This window comes from Ambystoma mexicanum, chromosome 6q (genome assembly GCF_040938575.1).
Source record: "Ambystoma mexicanum isolate Mex_15411 chromosome 6q, UKY_AmexF1_1, whole genome shotgun sequence".
Classification (NCBI taxonomy): Eukaryota; Metazoa; Chordata; class Amphibia; order Caudata; family Ambystomatidae; genus Ambystoma; species Ambystoma mexicanum.
The window spans coordinates 1,346,608,024-1,346,623,358 of record NC_090937.1 but is presented as its reverse complement, the minus strand read 5'-3'; the positions used below and the strand labels follow the sequence as shown (position 1 = coordinate 1,346,623,358).

The 15,335-nt window shown below is 44.2% G+C and overlaps 1 protein-coding gene across 2 annotated transcripts in view; it reads right to left on the bottom strand.

The window, feature by feature from the left end:
* Window positions 1-1,754: 1,754 nt before the first annotated feature.
* Window positions 1,755-15,335, bottom strand: part of ZBTB49 (zinc finger and BTB domain containing 49) — a 320,838-nt gene continuing 307,257 nt past the window's right edge. For both annotated transcript variants that reach the window (XM_069631964.1, XM_069631965.1), the window contains one exon: window positions 1,755-2,755. In XM_069631964.1, the coding sequence (XP_069488065.1) occupies window positions 2,085-2,755 (671 nt within the window). In that variant the 3' untranslated portion in view covers window positions 1,755-2,084. The remainder of the gene's footprint in view (window positions 2,756-15,335) is intronic.

Here is a 15,335-nt window from a genome sequence, read left to right as displayed (position 1 = left end):
CCCTGATAATCCTACTTGCTACCGCCCTCTTTTCACTGAGGGTCCCACCTTCAGTACCAGTCTTACAATTTCTCTTACTTCTTTTATACTTTTATCCACTCCCAGATTGATTTTTCTGCTTTAATTCCTTTACCCTTTCAAGGATCTACCAATGCTGCCCTGAATTAAATAATGCAGGCTTTCATGCAGTGGAATCCCATTTAGAGGTTTCAATGAGGCATCAGAGAGGTATGAGAGGGAAGAGGTAGCTACTTCTGTAAACCCTCAGCCTGGCATTGTGAATTTGAGGACAGCTCCAATGGATGAATCTCACAGCCCATCACCAAATAATCCAACAGGGAAACCAGGCAGTAAAGGTTTATTTTTATACAGCATTGCAGGGAAACTGTCATAGTATCCCTGTTCCAAAAATGTGGCCCCAGGGCACAGAAACCTCAGGGTTTTGATAGGGTTTTACAGAATGAGACTTGTACAGAACAATCAGTATGGTACATTTTCTCGGTTAAAATGACAATGAATAACCCACCACCTTCAGTCGATCTTCCCATTAGCCGTAATGCAGCCGGATCCATCATCAAATGCCCACATGACTCTCTTTCCGATTCCCATGTGGGGTAACAGCTTTCAATGATGATGCTGAACTGGCATTTTGGGCGGCGTACCCTAGCACTGGACAAAGCTTACATAACAAATGCACAGCCTTATGGGTTTTCAGATGTGTGACAAATTATCAGCTTTCTCTCCACGCCACCTCCCTAAATATGGCTGTGCCTACAGCATCATCTGTTCTCATGGCTGCAGCTTTGCTAAACCCATGGCTGATGCATATCCACTGTTCATGCAGAAATAAAATACTGTCTGCTTGGACAGTCATCACTGCATATGAAGCCAGCGATTTTGAAGGAGATTATGGCAGTCAGTGCAGCTCCTTTAGGAGGAGCCTGATGTGGTCAGATTTGTATGTGCCTGTGAAAGTGGCTGCAGTCTTCTCAATGGGTTTCAGTGGGGCCACTTTGGATGCTGGTAGACCAGTGAGAGGGGTGCTGCTACCAACCATCTAGATGGGAGAGGGTTAGGGCTGTGATGACAGTTCTGAAGTCTGTAGTTGGGATAAAGGGATTAATGTAGGTGCTGTGGAGGCGAGACAGTTAATACCAAGCTGCTTGTAATTTCTTGGAGACACGAGTCCTACAGGAGAGGTTGATATCAATTGTGATGCAGAGTGATTTGGCCAATGGCGTGAGTTTGGAGGAGAGTAGATAGAGCTTAATCTCTGTCATCCAAAATTGAACTTGGGTGCGTTTGAATGAGCTGATGAAAGGGATACATTCAGTATTCATGGGTTACATCTTGAAGTAGAGGCAAGACATACAGGACTGTAAGAGGGAAACCCTAGCTTTCAGATAGTGGATCTCACTGACACGTCGGACCTTCAGATATGACTGAATTTTGTTTGCGTATTGGTGTAGCTTCATGTCATGGGTGATAAGGAGTTTCCCAGTGGCCTCCTATAGAGACTAATGATGTCTGAGGAGAGGAGAGATTCCTATGGGAGAGGCTGTCAGAAAAAAAGTGTAAGTATCCATCTGGACATGTTCCCGATGTATTAGGAAGTAAAGCAACCGAATTTAGATGATTTGATCTCTGATTCTGGAAAGGAAGGACCCAATAAATTCCACTCAACATGACAAAACAAAATCATTATCACAGGATTCCAAAACTAAGTATGAAAATAAATTTAGATTCATTCTCAATTAATAGACACTTCATATTTTACTTGCACAGTTTGAAAAGGTTAACACCAAATATGTTGGCAATTTCTTTTACACAAGATCATTAGAATTGTACAAAACAAAGGGAAATCAATAATGTAATTAATGTTAGCACCTTTTAGACAAATGGAATTGATGTTCCTTCAAATTTGCCATTAACACGATTAACATCATGAAGAATCAGGTTTTGTTTTCAAAAATGCAAAAAATGAAATATTATTTTTAATCAAAAATATCCAATCCTAAACATGCATTCTGGACCATTTATCATATGCTTGCTTTTCATGATGTTGATGTACTTTGTGAAAACGCTTATTGGTCTAACTCACTTTCACTTTGCAGTGTCTTCATTGCCAAGCCCCAAAGGGTCATGCTGGAAAAGAATGGCCCTTCAGAATTTTTAAATGCCATGGAATTTGAACGATTGGTTATTTGATCATTACAATGATTGGTCATTATTCCCAGTGATGAGCGAACCATAGATATGCTGTCAGACTGCAGAGCTTCTTCTGAAGATTGGACTTCAACTTCTTCAAAAGCATAGGGTTGAGGTGGTGGTGTTTGTGGCAGAATAGATTTAGGGACTTTACTATGTTTTGACCTAAATTTTCCATGCTCCTTGATGTTATGTTCTTCAATTATTGACTGCATCTTGCAATAAGATCCTGCAGGATTTCTTTCACATTCAATTTTCGAATCTTCAGGAATTTTAACCAATACTGGTAACAAAGGTGCTGAAATATCATGGGTAAATGAATCACCACTCTGGGACCTCTCTGGATCTGAACTTTCCACAGCTTGAGAAAAGTCCTCTATTGTAACTGGAGAGATCTCATCACTTGTCTTCCAATGCGTTCTTTTGTGTCGTCTTAGCACTGCTGGGCGGGAGAAGCACTTATTGCATGTTTCGCAGGTATATGGCTTTTCTCCGGTATGTGTCCTCATATGACGACGTAAATCACCAGATCCTCCAAATCGCTTTCCTAGATAGAACAAATGCCATTAGTCTTAAAGGTCTGTAGGTAAACATGAATGCAAAACAGCTACACATTATATACCATGATTTTTACCAAAAGCTTTTCTACTAGAAATTAGCTAATGACATCAAAGTAACTGCATGGGAAAACAAGTCTCTAGGCCAGTAGGACAGAATGCCCTCTATGAGGGTGTTCAAGTCTGAGCTTTTTCTATTTATGCTGAAAGACCCCCCTTTTAAAAGCTTCTTGATGAAATATCCACACAAGCATACTCTGCTGGGTCTGGTCTACTGACACATAGGCAGCTGTGGAGTGAAGTACCACATTGCAGCTACGGAGTAACATGTGCCTTCCTAAAACAGCCTGCTGGAATAAAATTAATTTGAACCATGGGCTGCCCTAAAAGGTGCTTGCACTCATGTATAAACAATCTTTAACTTAATATCCTCATCACCTGGTGGCAGTGATTTGTCTAAAAATACATAGAACATTATACTTGATCAGATATAGTGGCAGAGTTGGAAATACAGTTACAATAGGCAAAATGTATTTAATGTAATTTCATGTATCTGCTTGGTTTCCACAGAAGCCTGCAGCTACATATCCATTTAGATATTTCTGGCCCTGGGATTTCTACCCACAACAGACGGCGGCTTGTCTAGGATGCCCTTTCTCTGTTGGAAAGCTTTAGCACTTTTCCTTGGAGGACAGGATATACATACCCCAGGGGTAGAGTTGCAGCTGGGAGCTTCAAGTGCCCTCTGCAACATATTGGGGAAGGCAAACCAGGGAGATAATTACTGGAGTGCCTTTGACCTGAGGCAGAGAAAAGGCAAAAGGAGAAAAGACAATGCATCTCTCGGGAGGATAGCTCAGCGGCAACGCGCTCGCCTTGGAAGCAAGACGACACAGGTTCGATCCCCAGGTCCGCGCTTAGAAACCTCTGGGTATTAAGCTTGTTATAAATAACATATCATATCATATCTGGAAGAGGACCTACATATTGGAGAAAAGGGCCAAATATGTCCAGGCTCTGTTTACTTCCTGATGCCCCTCCCTTCCCCCGAACATCATGCAGACAAGGAACTCAGGGGGCCGACATCACAAGGAACAACCATTCTTAAAGCAGCAAGGAATGGCCTAATACAGAATGTTTGGAATGGACAAATCTGCAGTGGCACAGTGATTGTATTATGGAGTGAGAACCCCCTTAACTGAATACGTTTTAAAGACATTTTGGACACTTTGGAAGCAACTTGAAGAAGATTTCACTAGAAATTCTTTGGAGCAAAGGCTGCCCAAAGTCCCATCCACTGAGAGAAGACAAAGACCTCCAAGGAGGGCGCAGATTCTCTTCCTAACCATCTCTGGGGAACATTTGAGGTGACCTGCTAGAAGATGGCCTGTTAGAGGCTACATAGGGAACCCAGGTAGGTCTGAGATGGGTATACCCCCGTTCTAGGTCAAATGAGATCTTGTTTTTTGACTAAAAAAAAATGATTTAGAAAGACGAGTGCACTCAGGAGCGGACAAGCTCAGCAGGACCCTGAAGCGAAGTAGGAGGAGAATGGGTAAGTGTGTATGTTGGTGTGTGTGTGTGTGTTGTGTGTCTGTGTGATTTGGTTTGGGGAGGCTTGGATGGGGACGGAGGGAGCGGGGGCCAAGAGACAGGAGTACGGGGGCGAAATCCCCCAATTTTGAGGTAATACCTCAGGAGTGGGTTGCAGAGAAACACCCGAATAAAAAGTACAAGCAAATGTCGTTTTCATGCTTTCTGAGGGCTGCATAAAATCGACCGAAAAGAATCAGTCTTATTTATGGGAGACCTTCAAAAGCAGAACAATTACAAAGAACCTATGCCCCAAGCAATGGGGGACAGGCAAGCACATCAGCAGGAGGAAAACAAGAAGGAAGAAGAGACCAGGTAAATCAGAACAACCAAACAGGAAGAAAGGGCAGACCTTGATGGTTAACAAGAAGGAATGAGAACCATGCACTGGACAAACGATGAGGAATCCCACTAGGGATGTACCCACAGTTTGGACTTGAGACTACCCACCGAAATAAGGGAAGTTAAATTCCTCTGTGCATGTTACTCTTACAGGTGCCTCATCATGCAAGCCCATGGAAGGGGGCAGCAAGAATGACTTGTGTATTTGGACTTTAAGGCATAAATAAGGAGTGTACTTACATGAGAGAAGATGGGTCCAGCCGTAACACATAGTGGATGCCATCCTTCCATTGGAACAGAACACAATATACTGTTACATTAAATACATTGTCGACCTCAAGTAAAACAAGACAAAGGAAGGGGCAGAGATTGCCTCCTAGGGTATAGGAGCCAATCCCTGTACAAAGGAATACACAGAGGCAGGGGTGCAGACACCTCACAATAGACACTTAGAACCCCAAAAGGGAAACAAGAGTTGAGAACAGGAAGTAGGAAAGCAGAGCACTGTCACTGTAGTATGGAAATGGTGCAAGGTAAAAGGGCAAGGAGCTGGTAGAAAGTAACAGAGACAAGGAGCTGGTATAAGGTAACAGAGACACTGTACTGGAACAATGTAACTAAGGAGGATACTGGAGCAAGGTGACTGAATAAGGTACTGGAACAAGGTAACTGAGCAGGATACTGGAACAAGGCTTAAAGAACTGGAGTAAGGCAGCAGAGGAGGAATCACAGGCCCAGCAGAATAGTCAGCAAGGCAGAGAGAGATTCCAAAAGGTTACAGATGCATGAGGTTCAGAACGTGATACAAGAACAAGGAAGCTTGAAAGTGTGGCAGCCAATGGGAATTTCTGGCATGGACTTTGGGAGAGCATCCAGTGCTGACAAACACTAGGAGTTTTAATGATGAAACAAAAGCACAATAATTCCCGTGGCATTTTGAATGTTGCAGTCCACTGAAAGGAATCTGTGTGCTTCCAGTCACAGTGAAGCCAGTGTGCATGAAACACAGATTCCAAAAGAGTTTCCGGATTAGGCTTCCAGGTATCTTCCAAGTGCATTATGGGAACAGAAGTCCATGTTTTCGGAAAAATACAAAAGTATGGAAGGAAATGTTAAACAATGATCCCGAGTCTTCTCTAGAAATGGTAGGCAACACCTGCAAGTCTGCAGACAGTGCCACCCTGAGATGTGAGAAGGACAAACTGATGCTGGGCACTGGTAGCTACTGATTTTACAGTCCTGCAAGTGTGCCAGGCAACCACACTTAATGGGAATGGCAGCAGACAAATTCTGTTTCCTCAGGGGCCCACAGCAACCCAAGGACAAAAAGAATTTGCCTATGGCTCCCTCAGCAATGCTGTGCTGCTTTGACCCACTGCGAGCATTCCGAACACCTTTGAGTAATTGCAAAGACTTATAGTGGTATGTTTATGGGCCACCCTAAAATAGGGATTTCATTCCCTCCCCAATCAAAAGCACCACAGATAATATACCAATGATGTGATTCAATCTAGCCGTGTCTAACACTCACATAGAGCCACATAGATCTCCCCCCACCCCGTGCCACAGATAAGCCAAGAACCAGGCCGATGTACAGAAAGAATATATGTTAAACTACTGGGAAAATGTTATAGATTTTGCCACCCACTACATGGTCCATATCCTCTCAATAATTCTTTTTATATACAAATCGAAAACACTGGTCGGTTCAGGATAATACATATCAACTGTTTTCTTATCCCCACAACATGTACAATCAAAACACTCTGCCTAGAGTTGACTTTTAATAGTATGTAGCACTTTGAAACATAAAAGATTGCCCTACTTATATAAAGTTCAAGTTGCATAATATGCACACCTTTACCAAAGGCAAAACAATTTCAAACATGCAGCGCTCTGTCTTTTGTTTGGTTTGTTTTGTTTGTTTGTTTTATTTATTTGGTAATGCGCTCCGAGCCCGTGGGCATCTGGGCGCAGCAGTACAAGAGGACTCGAAACTTAGTTACAAAGCCTGACACAGGCTGTTACAGAAAAACAGTGGTTGGTTACAGTAGGTGATACAATGCATATAGAATATCAAGTTTAAACGCAAAGAGAGCAGCATTATAACAGGTTGTGCCGTTACCACTAGGGTGAGGGACGTTGCATGTCGTTGTTGTGCAGCCATTTGAGAGCGTAGGATCTGAATCTTGTGTAGGGTAAAGGGCATCTAAGGTCGGGTGGGAGTGTGTTCCATGATTGTGCAGCTCTAACTGGGAAACTTGCACTGCCCGCTGTGGTAAGTTTGAATCTGGGGACTTCCAGTAGGAAGGTATTGGCAGATCTCGTTCATTCGGTTAAAGGGTCTCCAGATGATTCTTTCCGCTAGGTAGGGGGGTGCTTGATTGTTGAGGCATTTAGAAGTGAAGGAAATAGTTTTAAGAAGGATTCTGTCCTTTATCTTTAGCCAATGGGCTTCAATCCGATGTTTGGAGATATGTTCTCTGCGTGGGATGTTCAGAGCTGCTCTAAGAGCGTTATTTTGCAATCTCTGGAGTTTGTCAGTGACCGACTTGTTGGCACCTGAGTATAAGGCGTTGCAATAGTCGAGTCTAGACATGACAAGGGCATTGGCCAAGGTGAGGCAGCTGGCACTGGACAGGAAGGGTCTGGCGGCACGGATGAGTTTACACGTGTAGGTGGTTGAGGAGGCGAGGGAATTCACTTGCTTTTTGAGGGTGAGAGCTGAGTCAAGGTAAAAACCCAACGTTTTGACCTCGCGCGTAACCTTTTAATCTCCCTGTGCACTTGGAAAAACTAGCAGATTTATTCAACTTAATCAACTATGGAAAGAATTTGGACTAGCGCTGCGCTCTTAGCAATGCTGGCAATCTTATAGCACAACAAATATTTCAGAACACACCCATTTTATTCATATTTGAACCCCATTTCTCTGTGACTACTATGCAAGGCAAAATCTCCCCTCTCTCGGGAGCCACTTCCTCACTTTCAGTAGAAGGTGTACTTTTAATTAGGGACTTCACTTTATCTAATTTTAGGCTAAAGACTTTTCTGCCCCAGCATACAAAACCCCAGGTATTCAGTTGATCATTTGGAACACCAACATCAAGAGAATGGGAAGCTGTCAGGAATTTCGTTGGGTGGATTCATCACTCCGAATTCCAGTGGGTGGATTCATCACTCCCTTAAGGGACGTTTGAGGTTGGCAGAATACATAGGAGTACCCAATACTTTACAGACTATATTTGTATCCACACTGGAACAATGTTGTTGATTTTGGATCCCAACAAAATCGCCCCATGCAATTTGGCTATATTGAAATTAATTAAATAATTGTTTCATAAAATGCTATCCTACCCAATTAATGAAGAGAAAATTGCATCACACAAATCCCCCACAAGACTTGGTTTGGGTTGGACAAGTTATGTACATAGAATGTCTCTTTTTTCTGGGTGTTCAGGAAAGGCATAGGCATTTCAGGACCCTCTCTAGGGGAAAAGAGGAATCTGGTCAGGCACTCGAGTCATGGATAGCCACCGGCAGTCATCCCTCTATTTGGCTCTCCTTGCAAAGATCCCAGCCTCTGTCTCTGATGTGGTCAATATTAATTCTGCAGCAATTCAGGCAGTTGTCCCACACAATGTAAAAACTGCATCAATCTTTCAATAATTTCACTCAGATGATTTTTAGGCAGCTCTCCCCTCACTCCCATTGAGCAACACCTTTTGACCTCAAAACCACATCTCCAAAATATTAAAATTAGGATGTGCTAGCGTATTGACCTTGAATTTTGATTGGACCCTGATGGTTCTCTCAACCCCCCAAGGCCTAGCCTCTCCCCGGGGATAGGCTCCTGGAGCTCTAAAACAAATTATGGGAGGGATGAATCCACCCACTGTGGTTTTCATTTTTTCACATGCTAATTTTTCACTGGAAAGGTCCTAAATGGGGAAAACTTGTATTTTACAAATAAACATAACAATATATACATTTTTAGATTCCTCTCATCATGCCGCACCTGGTGAGCTATGTCCCACTTGCTGACAAGGTTGCACATCTGAATGGCGTTTTTTTTACACTTTACTCACAAATAAAAGTCGTCGTGACATTTTCTGGGGAGCTTGAAATACATTTTAGGTTGTTGCTTGAGTCCCAGCGGACGAATTCCAATGAGGATTAAATCAACACATGGGCCTCAGGATAAGCTTTAAATGATATTTGAATGGTTTTCCTACAATCCATAAAATATGATCTTATATAAAACCCTATGGCAATCAATAAACAGATGTACATATTATTATTATTACAATCACACCCCACATTGCTTTTCTTGCTCTGGATTTTGTTTCTCTCCTGAACATAAGATCAGTGCATCGATCTCCATTGATGACTTTGGCTTGCTATACAGTCATTAATTAGTCTTGCAAAGTCAGAAGTCTGCATGAGTGAGCTCATCTTGCTAGGCTATATGTCGCACCTTTTCCCTTTCAGCATGATGAGGCAGCTCTGTAACTTGCCATTTGTCATTCCAGTCCTGGGCCCCACTGCAAATTGAATTGAAAACCCTATTTTTCTTAAGATTTTCCTTCCATTTTTGGGTGCCCTATCTATCTATCTATGGGTTATTCAAAAGGACAAGAGCAGAGGACTGGTATAATTGGCAGAAGGTGAACATGTTTTTGCATCTCCCCTGAAACTGTCCTTGCACAAGAGTTGCTGTTAAAATGTGGGGTTACATTACAGATGAGACCTATTTATTTTTAATATGATTGTGTCTTGCCATCACTGTTAATTTTTCCATTATATGTTCACATTTCTCTGCCAAGGGAAACTGACTCCATGGGTGCATTATTTTAGGCTGCCAAATGTTCACATTTCCATGATAGCAGTTTCAGTATTTGCTATGATCACTTTGGGCATCTGCCAGCTTTAATGAAATGTAGGCCTCTGTTTTTTTTTTCTTTTTAGCTTTTGACAATTGCAAGCAAGACCCATTTAGTAGTGTACTACTGCTTCTTTGAAGACAGCATTCTGATATGTGTCCGATGCGAGTGAAACAGTGCCTTTTCATCTGTCAGCTCTGTAAGGGAGGCATAATATCACAAGTATGACACTGACACACGAGATACAACTTCAAACCCATTATTCAATATTCAGGATTTGGAAAAACTCCTGCTTTGCCCTATAGCTAGGATGGGAGTAGTCTCTACCATCTGTAAGGAACTCATGGTTCCAACAGTAAAGACAGTCAAACACAAGTGATCACAGTTCAAGGGTGTTTATTAAACTGTATAGGTAGGTTGGAAAAATGCCTAATCTATACCTAAATCTAAGATGGGAGCAATCTACAACCATCAAATAATAATAAGTCAGTCGTAGTGGCGTCTTGTCAAATAAAAGGGCCTATACTAAAAAATAAAATATTGCCAATTCTTACGACTAAATACCAAAACAGTGTGGGATAGGGTTCACAAGAAAGAAGTGTTCACAAATGAATAGTCAGGATGTGGTAGCAGGAGGACTCCCTGGACCACGTTTTGATCACGGGACAAGACAGGACCTCTGGTGGTTAAGTATCTTTTCTACAAAAAGTCTCTTGCCAACAAGGATCTGATGTGGTCAAAACAACAAACAAAATGTTCCTTTCCGTATGTACGTTGGGTGATTTTTCACCCTTTGATCCCCCTCTTCCGGGCTCAGACCCGTCTCAAATGTTAGCCTCCCTCTGTCGGATTCCCTACAGCTTTTCCCAAAACAATTTCACCTGTGGCATCCACAAGTCGTAATGTCCTTTTAGACAACCCACTGTGGACATCCTTCTGTCGGGTTCACTCTTGCGGACAGAATTTTTATTGGGGCATCATGCTTCACCCCGTTCTTTAGCCATCCCTCCGTCGGGTTCACGTTTGCCAGCTTCGAAATTCTGTCTACTTTTTAACAAATGCGGGATTCACTTCTCTTAGTTTTTTCAATGGTTTGCGGTCAAAGACTTTTGACTGTACAGGGGATTTTGCTAGACGCCTGTATGACCACTTTGATCTTTTCCTTGTGGTTCTCCTAATGCCTTCTGGTATCGTTAGTTTCAACAAATGGGGGCTCAACCAGTGCCCCGAATGAGCTCCCACATGGTGCCGGACCCCTCTGCAGCTGCTTTTCCCCTTAGATGTTAACAGTTCTTTGAACTTCCCTTTGCCATTTTCGACTTTCGTTCAACACAGTTCGGTTTCTTACCGGTTCTCCCCTCGGCTGTGATGAACCGCTTGGCTTTTCTTGTTTCTGGAGTCAACGTACTACGGTAGTAAGCATCTCTCCCTGTCCTGATTATCAGTGTAGGCGTGCTCCGTGTACCATTGTCATCTGCTGCAACACATGCTGGCTATTGTTTGCTGTCTTATGATTACTTCCACAGAGGCTTGGCGGGTCTGGGTTGGAAAGGGCAAGGTTGCTTCAACTCCTTGTCACCCCTTTGGTTCTCGTTGCCTGTCTCTCCCAATTGAATTGCCGGCCTGGGAAAGCCGTCTCGCTGTGCAGTCTGCCTTGCTCGTAGTGTGCTCTTGTGCTCCACCTTTTATCCCCGTGGGAAGGGGAAGAGCCATCAGGTGTGGGTGATTCTGGTCAATTGCCTGGCCCTTGTGTTGGGACATGTAAGTAAACAGCTCTTGTGTTAGTCCATTGTCTTTCGGGGTGTGAGAAAGTGTTTGTGTCGGGAAACGGAAAGCGGGTAGGGTTTCTGAGTATCCTACGTGGCAGGATGGGGAAGAGGTGTTATAAGAAGGGGATACTGCGTCTCTCCCATTAGGGTCCCACTTCCACTCCCCGAGGAGGTGAACCTCCCACACCGGTCCACCCCCAGGAACTGGATCCAATAGCGATGGCCGTGTCCTGGCCACATGGATGACAGCTCCCCAGGAACCAGTTAGGGAGACACATTCAGGTTTCGCACACATCCAATAATAAAGAAACACAATCCTAGTCAGTCTCTGTCAAATCAAAGATGGCCTATACTAACAAAACCTAATACCTGCCCTATCTCTTATACAAAAATTGTGTAAAGGGGGAATATGTATGCAAAGCAAAATTAGTGTCATAACATATACAAGTAATGTGGCAGAGTCAGCTCTCCTTTGCCACGTTGGACAGCACGGAGTAAGGCGGTCCCCGTAAACAGGATGACACACTCTGGCTCAGGTTCTCAAAACAAAGGCAGTTCAAAATGTGGATTTAGCCCCGGCTTGGTATTCTACGTTAAAGTCACTTATTCCAGTTTTCAAATGTTCTTTCACAGTTCAACAAAAGTTCACGCAGGTCTCCCTCGGTCAGGCTCAGACCTCTCAAAGCAAAAAGTTCACATATGTCTCCCTCGGTCAGGTTTGGACCTTTCAGCAACAAAATGTACCTGATTCAATGTAGATCTCTCTCAGTCGGACTCAGACCTCCCAATCAGAGCACTTGCAGGGGTTCCCTTCTCCAAGCTTAATTCACATTCTTTAGGGGTTCCCTTCCCCTAATTTATCGCACTTTCAGTCTCCCTCAGTTGGGCTCTGACCTTTTCCTGATGTCAAAGACTTTCGAATGTGTGAGGTTTTTACTATAGACCTACTCAGGACCACTTCGACTTTCCATTCAGCTCAGACTCTTGTGTTATTTGCCCAAGTATCTCTTGGTCTGGGTAGTTCAGTATCACAAGTACAAAGGTTCAACATTCACCTTTTCACTTCCCTTTTTGTCAGGGTTAATCTTGGTTATTACGCATTTTAGAGTTCAATCACTTTTTCGCTTTATAACAAAACATTTCACCTTTCGCTGAGACTTTCGAGTGGGCTACTTCCTTTCGCCGGACCACTATGCTATTCTGTATCACTGACTTCACAGATATCAGTAAATTAAAGTTCCCCACAGGTGTGCCTTCCTTCACGTTTCATTCACATACGTGCAGCCTTCAATTGTGAGATATACTGTTCAATACAACTTCAATTTTCCCTTAACACACACCGGCCTTTCATGTCGCTCAAAAACTCACCGGCTGTGTGCAATCCTTTCTTGTCTTTGTAGTTTTAATTCACGAGTCAAAGTTAATACCACAGGCTTGGCCTCGCCTCCCCAACTCTGTTGTTCACCCGGAAGGGTCGTTGGCAACCTTGAAACACAATGCAATCTTTTTGTCTGGGATTTGGCCTTATCCGCATATCTTTCACTGCTCTTGAGAGTTAACGACCTCCTGCAGGGATCTCCTGGGATTCTCTACCCTTTGCTCTCATCCCTCTGTCGGTTGCTCTGCTCAAGTAGGTTCACCTTCACCCCGGAGGTTCTGCTCCTTCTCGTGTTCCACCTTGCTCATAGTGTGTCTTTATGTTCTGCCTTTTATCCGTGTGGGGAGAGTAATGGGTATCAGATGTATGTAATTAAAGTCAAGTGCCTGACTTTGCCTGACCCGATTAGCAGGACATGTCCAATGAGCTATATAAGGGTTAGCCCCTTTACTCTCAGTCGCCCTCTTTCTTGTCCCAGTGGTTGGCTAGAAAGCGGGGGGAGTTGAGACACAGGGGTATCCTATAAAATAGGATGGGTCATGGGTACAGGAAAGTGGGGAATACTGCATCTCACTATCAGCTTTCTCACCCCCACCCCACGAAGATGTCTCACCCAGGTGATCCTCCCGCACTGGACCACTCCCAAGAACTGGATCCAAAAGCGATGGCCGTGTCCTGGCCACCTGCATGACAAGTCCCAGAGGACTTGGGTGTGAGACACCCTATTATTTCTCCCTGCTCACAATATGTTTTCCATGTTTTGTACTTTTTAAGCCCAACATAGCCAAATTAATCTTTTGTCTAGGGCAGAAAATACCCCACAGCCACTCTCCTGCTCTTTTCTGTTGATTCCTCGCCAGGGAAAAGTGGGATTATTTTTTTCTCTGTTGCATTATCAATGTTTCTCCATCCCTTTGGTCAAGGACAGCCCATCTTGGGTGGTCTCACTTTTCTTCTTCCAGGTTCCCATGGTTTGGAGTAAACTCTTTTGGACTTCACCCGTATCCAGTAACTTTCCATCAGACTGTGGCCTCTCCTGCCTGTGCTTGCACAGTCCCTTCCTCACGTTAATCAGGAGAGTGCTTTCCGTGACGCTGGGAGTTGGTCCATTGACCACCCTGTGTCATTAGGGTGGTGGAGAGGCTGGTTCCCCGAGTCACATGCTCGTCATTTCACTGGATGCAGCCTGGCGGTCCCAACTAGATCCACTGTCAAGAAAACAGGTACACAGTTCTCACACACTTCTCTGCTTGACAGATTGAGACGCCTGCCTTCAGACCCAGAGATGGAGGATTTGCAAGAGATGCGGAACGAATTACAAGCACTCAGGGCGGAGATGACCGCCTTACGCCAGGAAAATCGGACTCTACGCCAAATGATAACCCAAGGGGCTATGAGTTCCTCGCAGGTTGAAGGATCCTTGGCACATACAACACCAATCAAGTTCGATGGAGATCCACGTCGAGTGGCTGAATTTTGTAACCACTGTCGAATCCATTTTCTTTTCAGGTCGACACATTTCAACAACGATAAAGCCAAGATTGGCTACATCTTGGGGAATTTAACCGGGAATGCTCTGGCCTGGGCGACTCCGTTTGTAGTAACAAACAGTCCGATTCTGAATGACTTTGCAGCCTTTGAAAAAGCATTCCTCGAGGTTTTCCAGACACCAAAGCTGGCCTCCGCTGCGCAGAATCAACTGATGGATTTAAAACAGGGGAGTGCCGACATGATAACATACATCAGTCGTTTCCGCCTATTGGCAACCGATTCCCAATGGCCTGAAATCACACAAAAAACTCTGTTTCGTCGTGGGCTGAGAGAGGAGTACAAGGATGAGCTACTCCATATTCCTGAACCAGAGTCTCTTCAGCATCTAATCGATCAGGTGCTCCGAATTGATCAGAGACTGGCAGAACGAAAGGCCGAGAGACGTCGGCTTGAGAGAAGTTCTCCCAGAACGACCAGTTTACCTGCCGGATCATTTGGTTCTACCGAGTCTGGGCCAGAGCCAATGCAATTGGGTGCCATGAGGGGTCCGTTATCTGAGGAAGAGAGAAGACGGAGAAGAACGTTTCGGTTATGTCTCTATTGTGGAGCTGCCGGGCATTATCTGGGTACGTGCCCCTTACAACCCCAGAAGAAGAAAGCGGGAAACTAGAGGACCTGTCGCGTATTGGGAAGGCAGCGACAGGTCCTATTTCCTCCTCAGACCTTTCCCCGTTTTGCTCAGAACTTTACCCCATGAAACCCGCAGTGTTACAGACTTTGAAGATTCAGATCAAGTTGCCTGACAGAACCCTGGAAGTGTTTGGCCTGTTGGATAGCGGGGCTTCCGGCAATTACATTGATGAGACCTTTGCTCATCAAACTGGATTCCACTCCTGCCCAGACCCACTGCTCTGCCCGTGGAAGTCATCGACGGAACCCCTTTGTCTTCCGGACCCGTCCGTCAATGTACAGTGGGCCTACTTCTTCAGATTGCCGACCATTTTGAAAACCTCGCTTTGGATGTTATCAAGTCCTCTACCTACAAGGTGGTTTTGGGGTTACCCTGGCTGCAACATCATAATCCGGCAATTGATTGGAGAACGCACACTTTGAC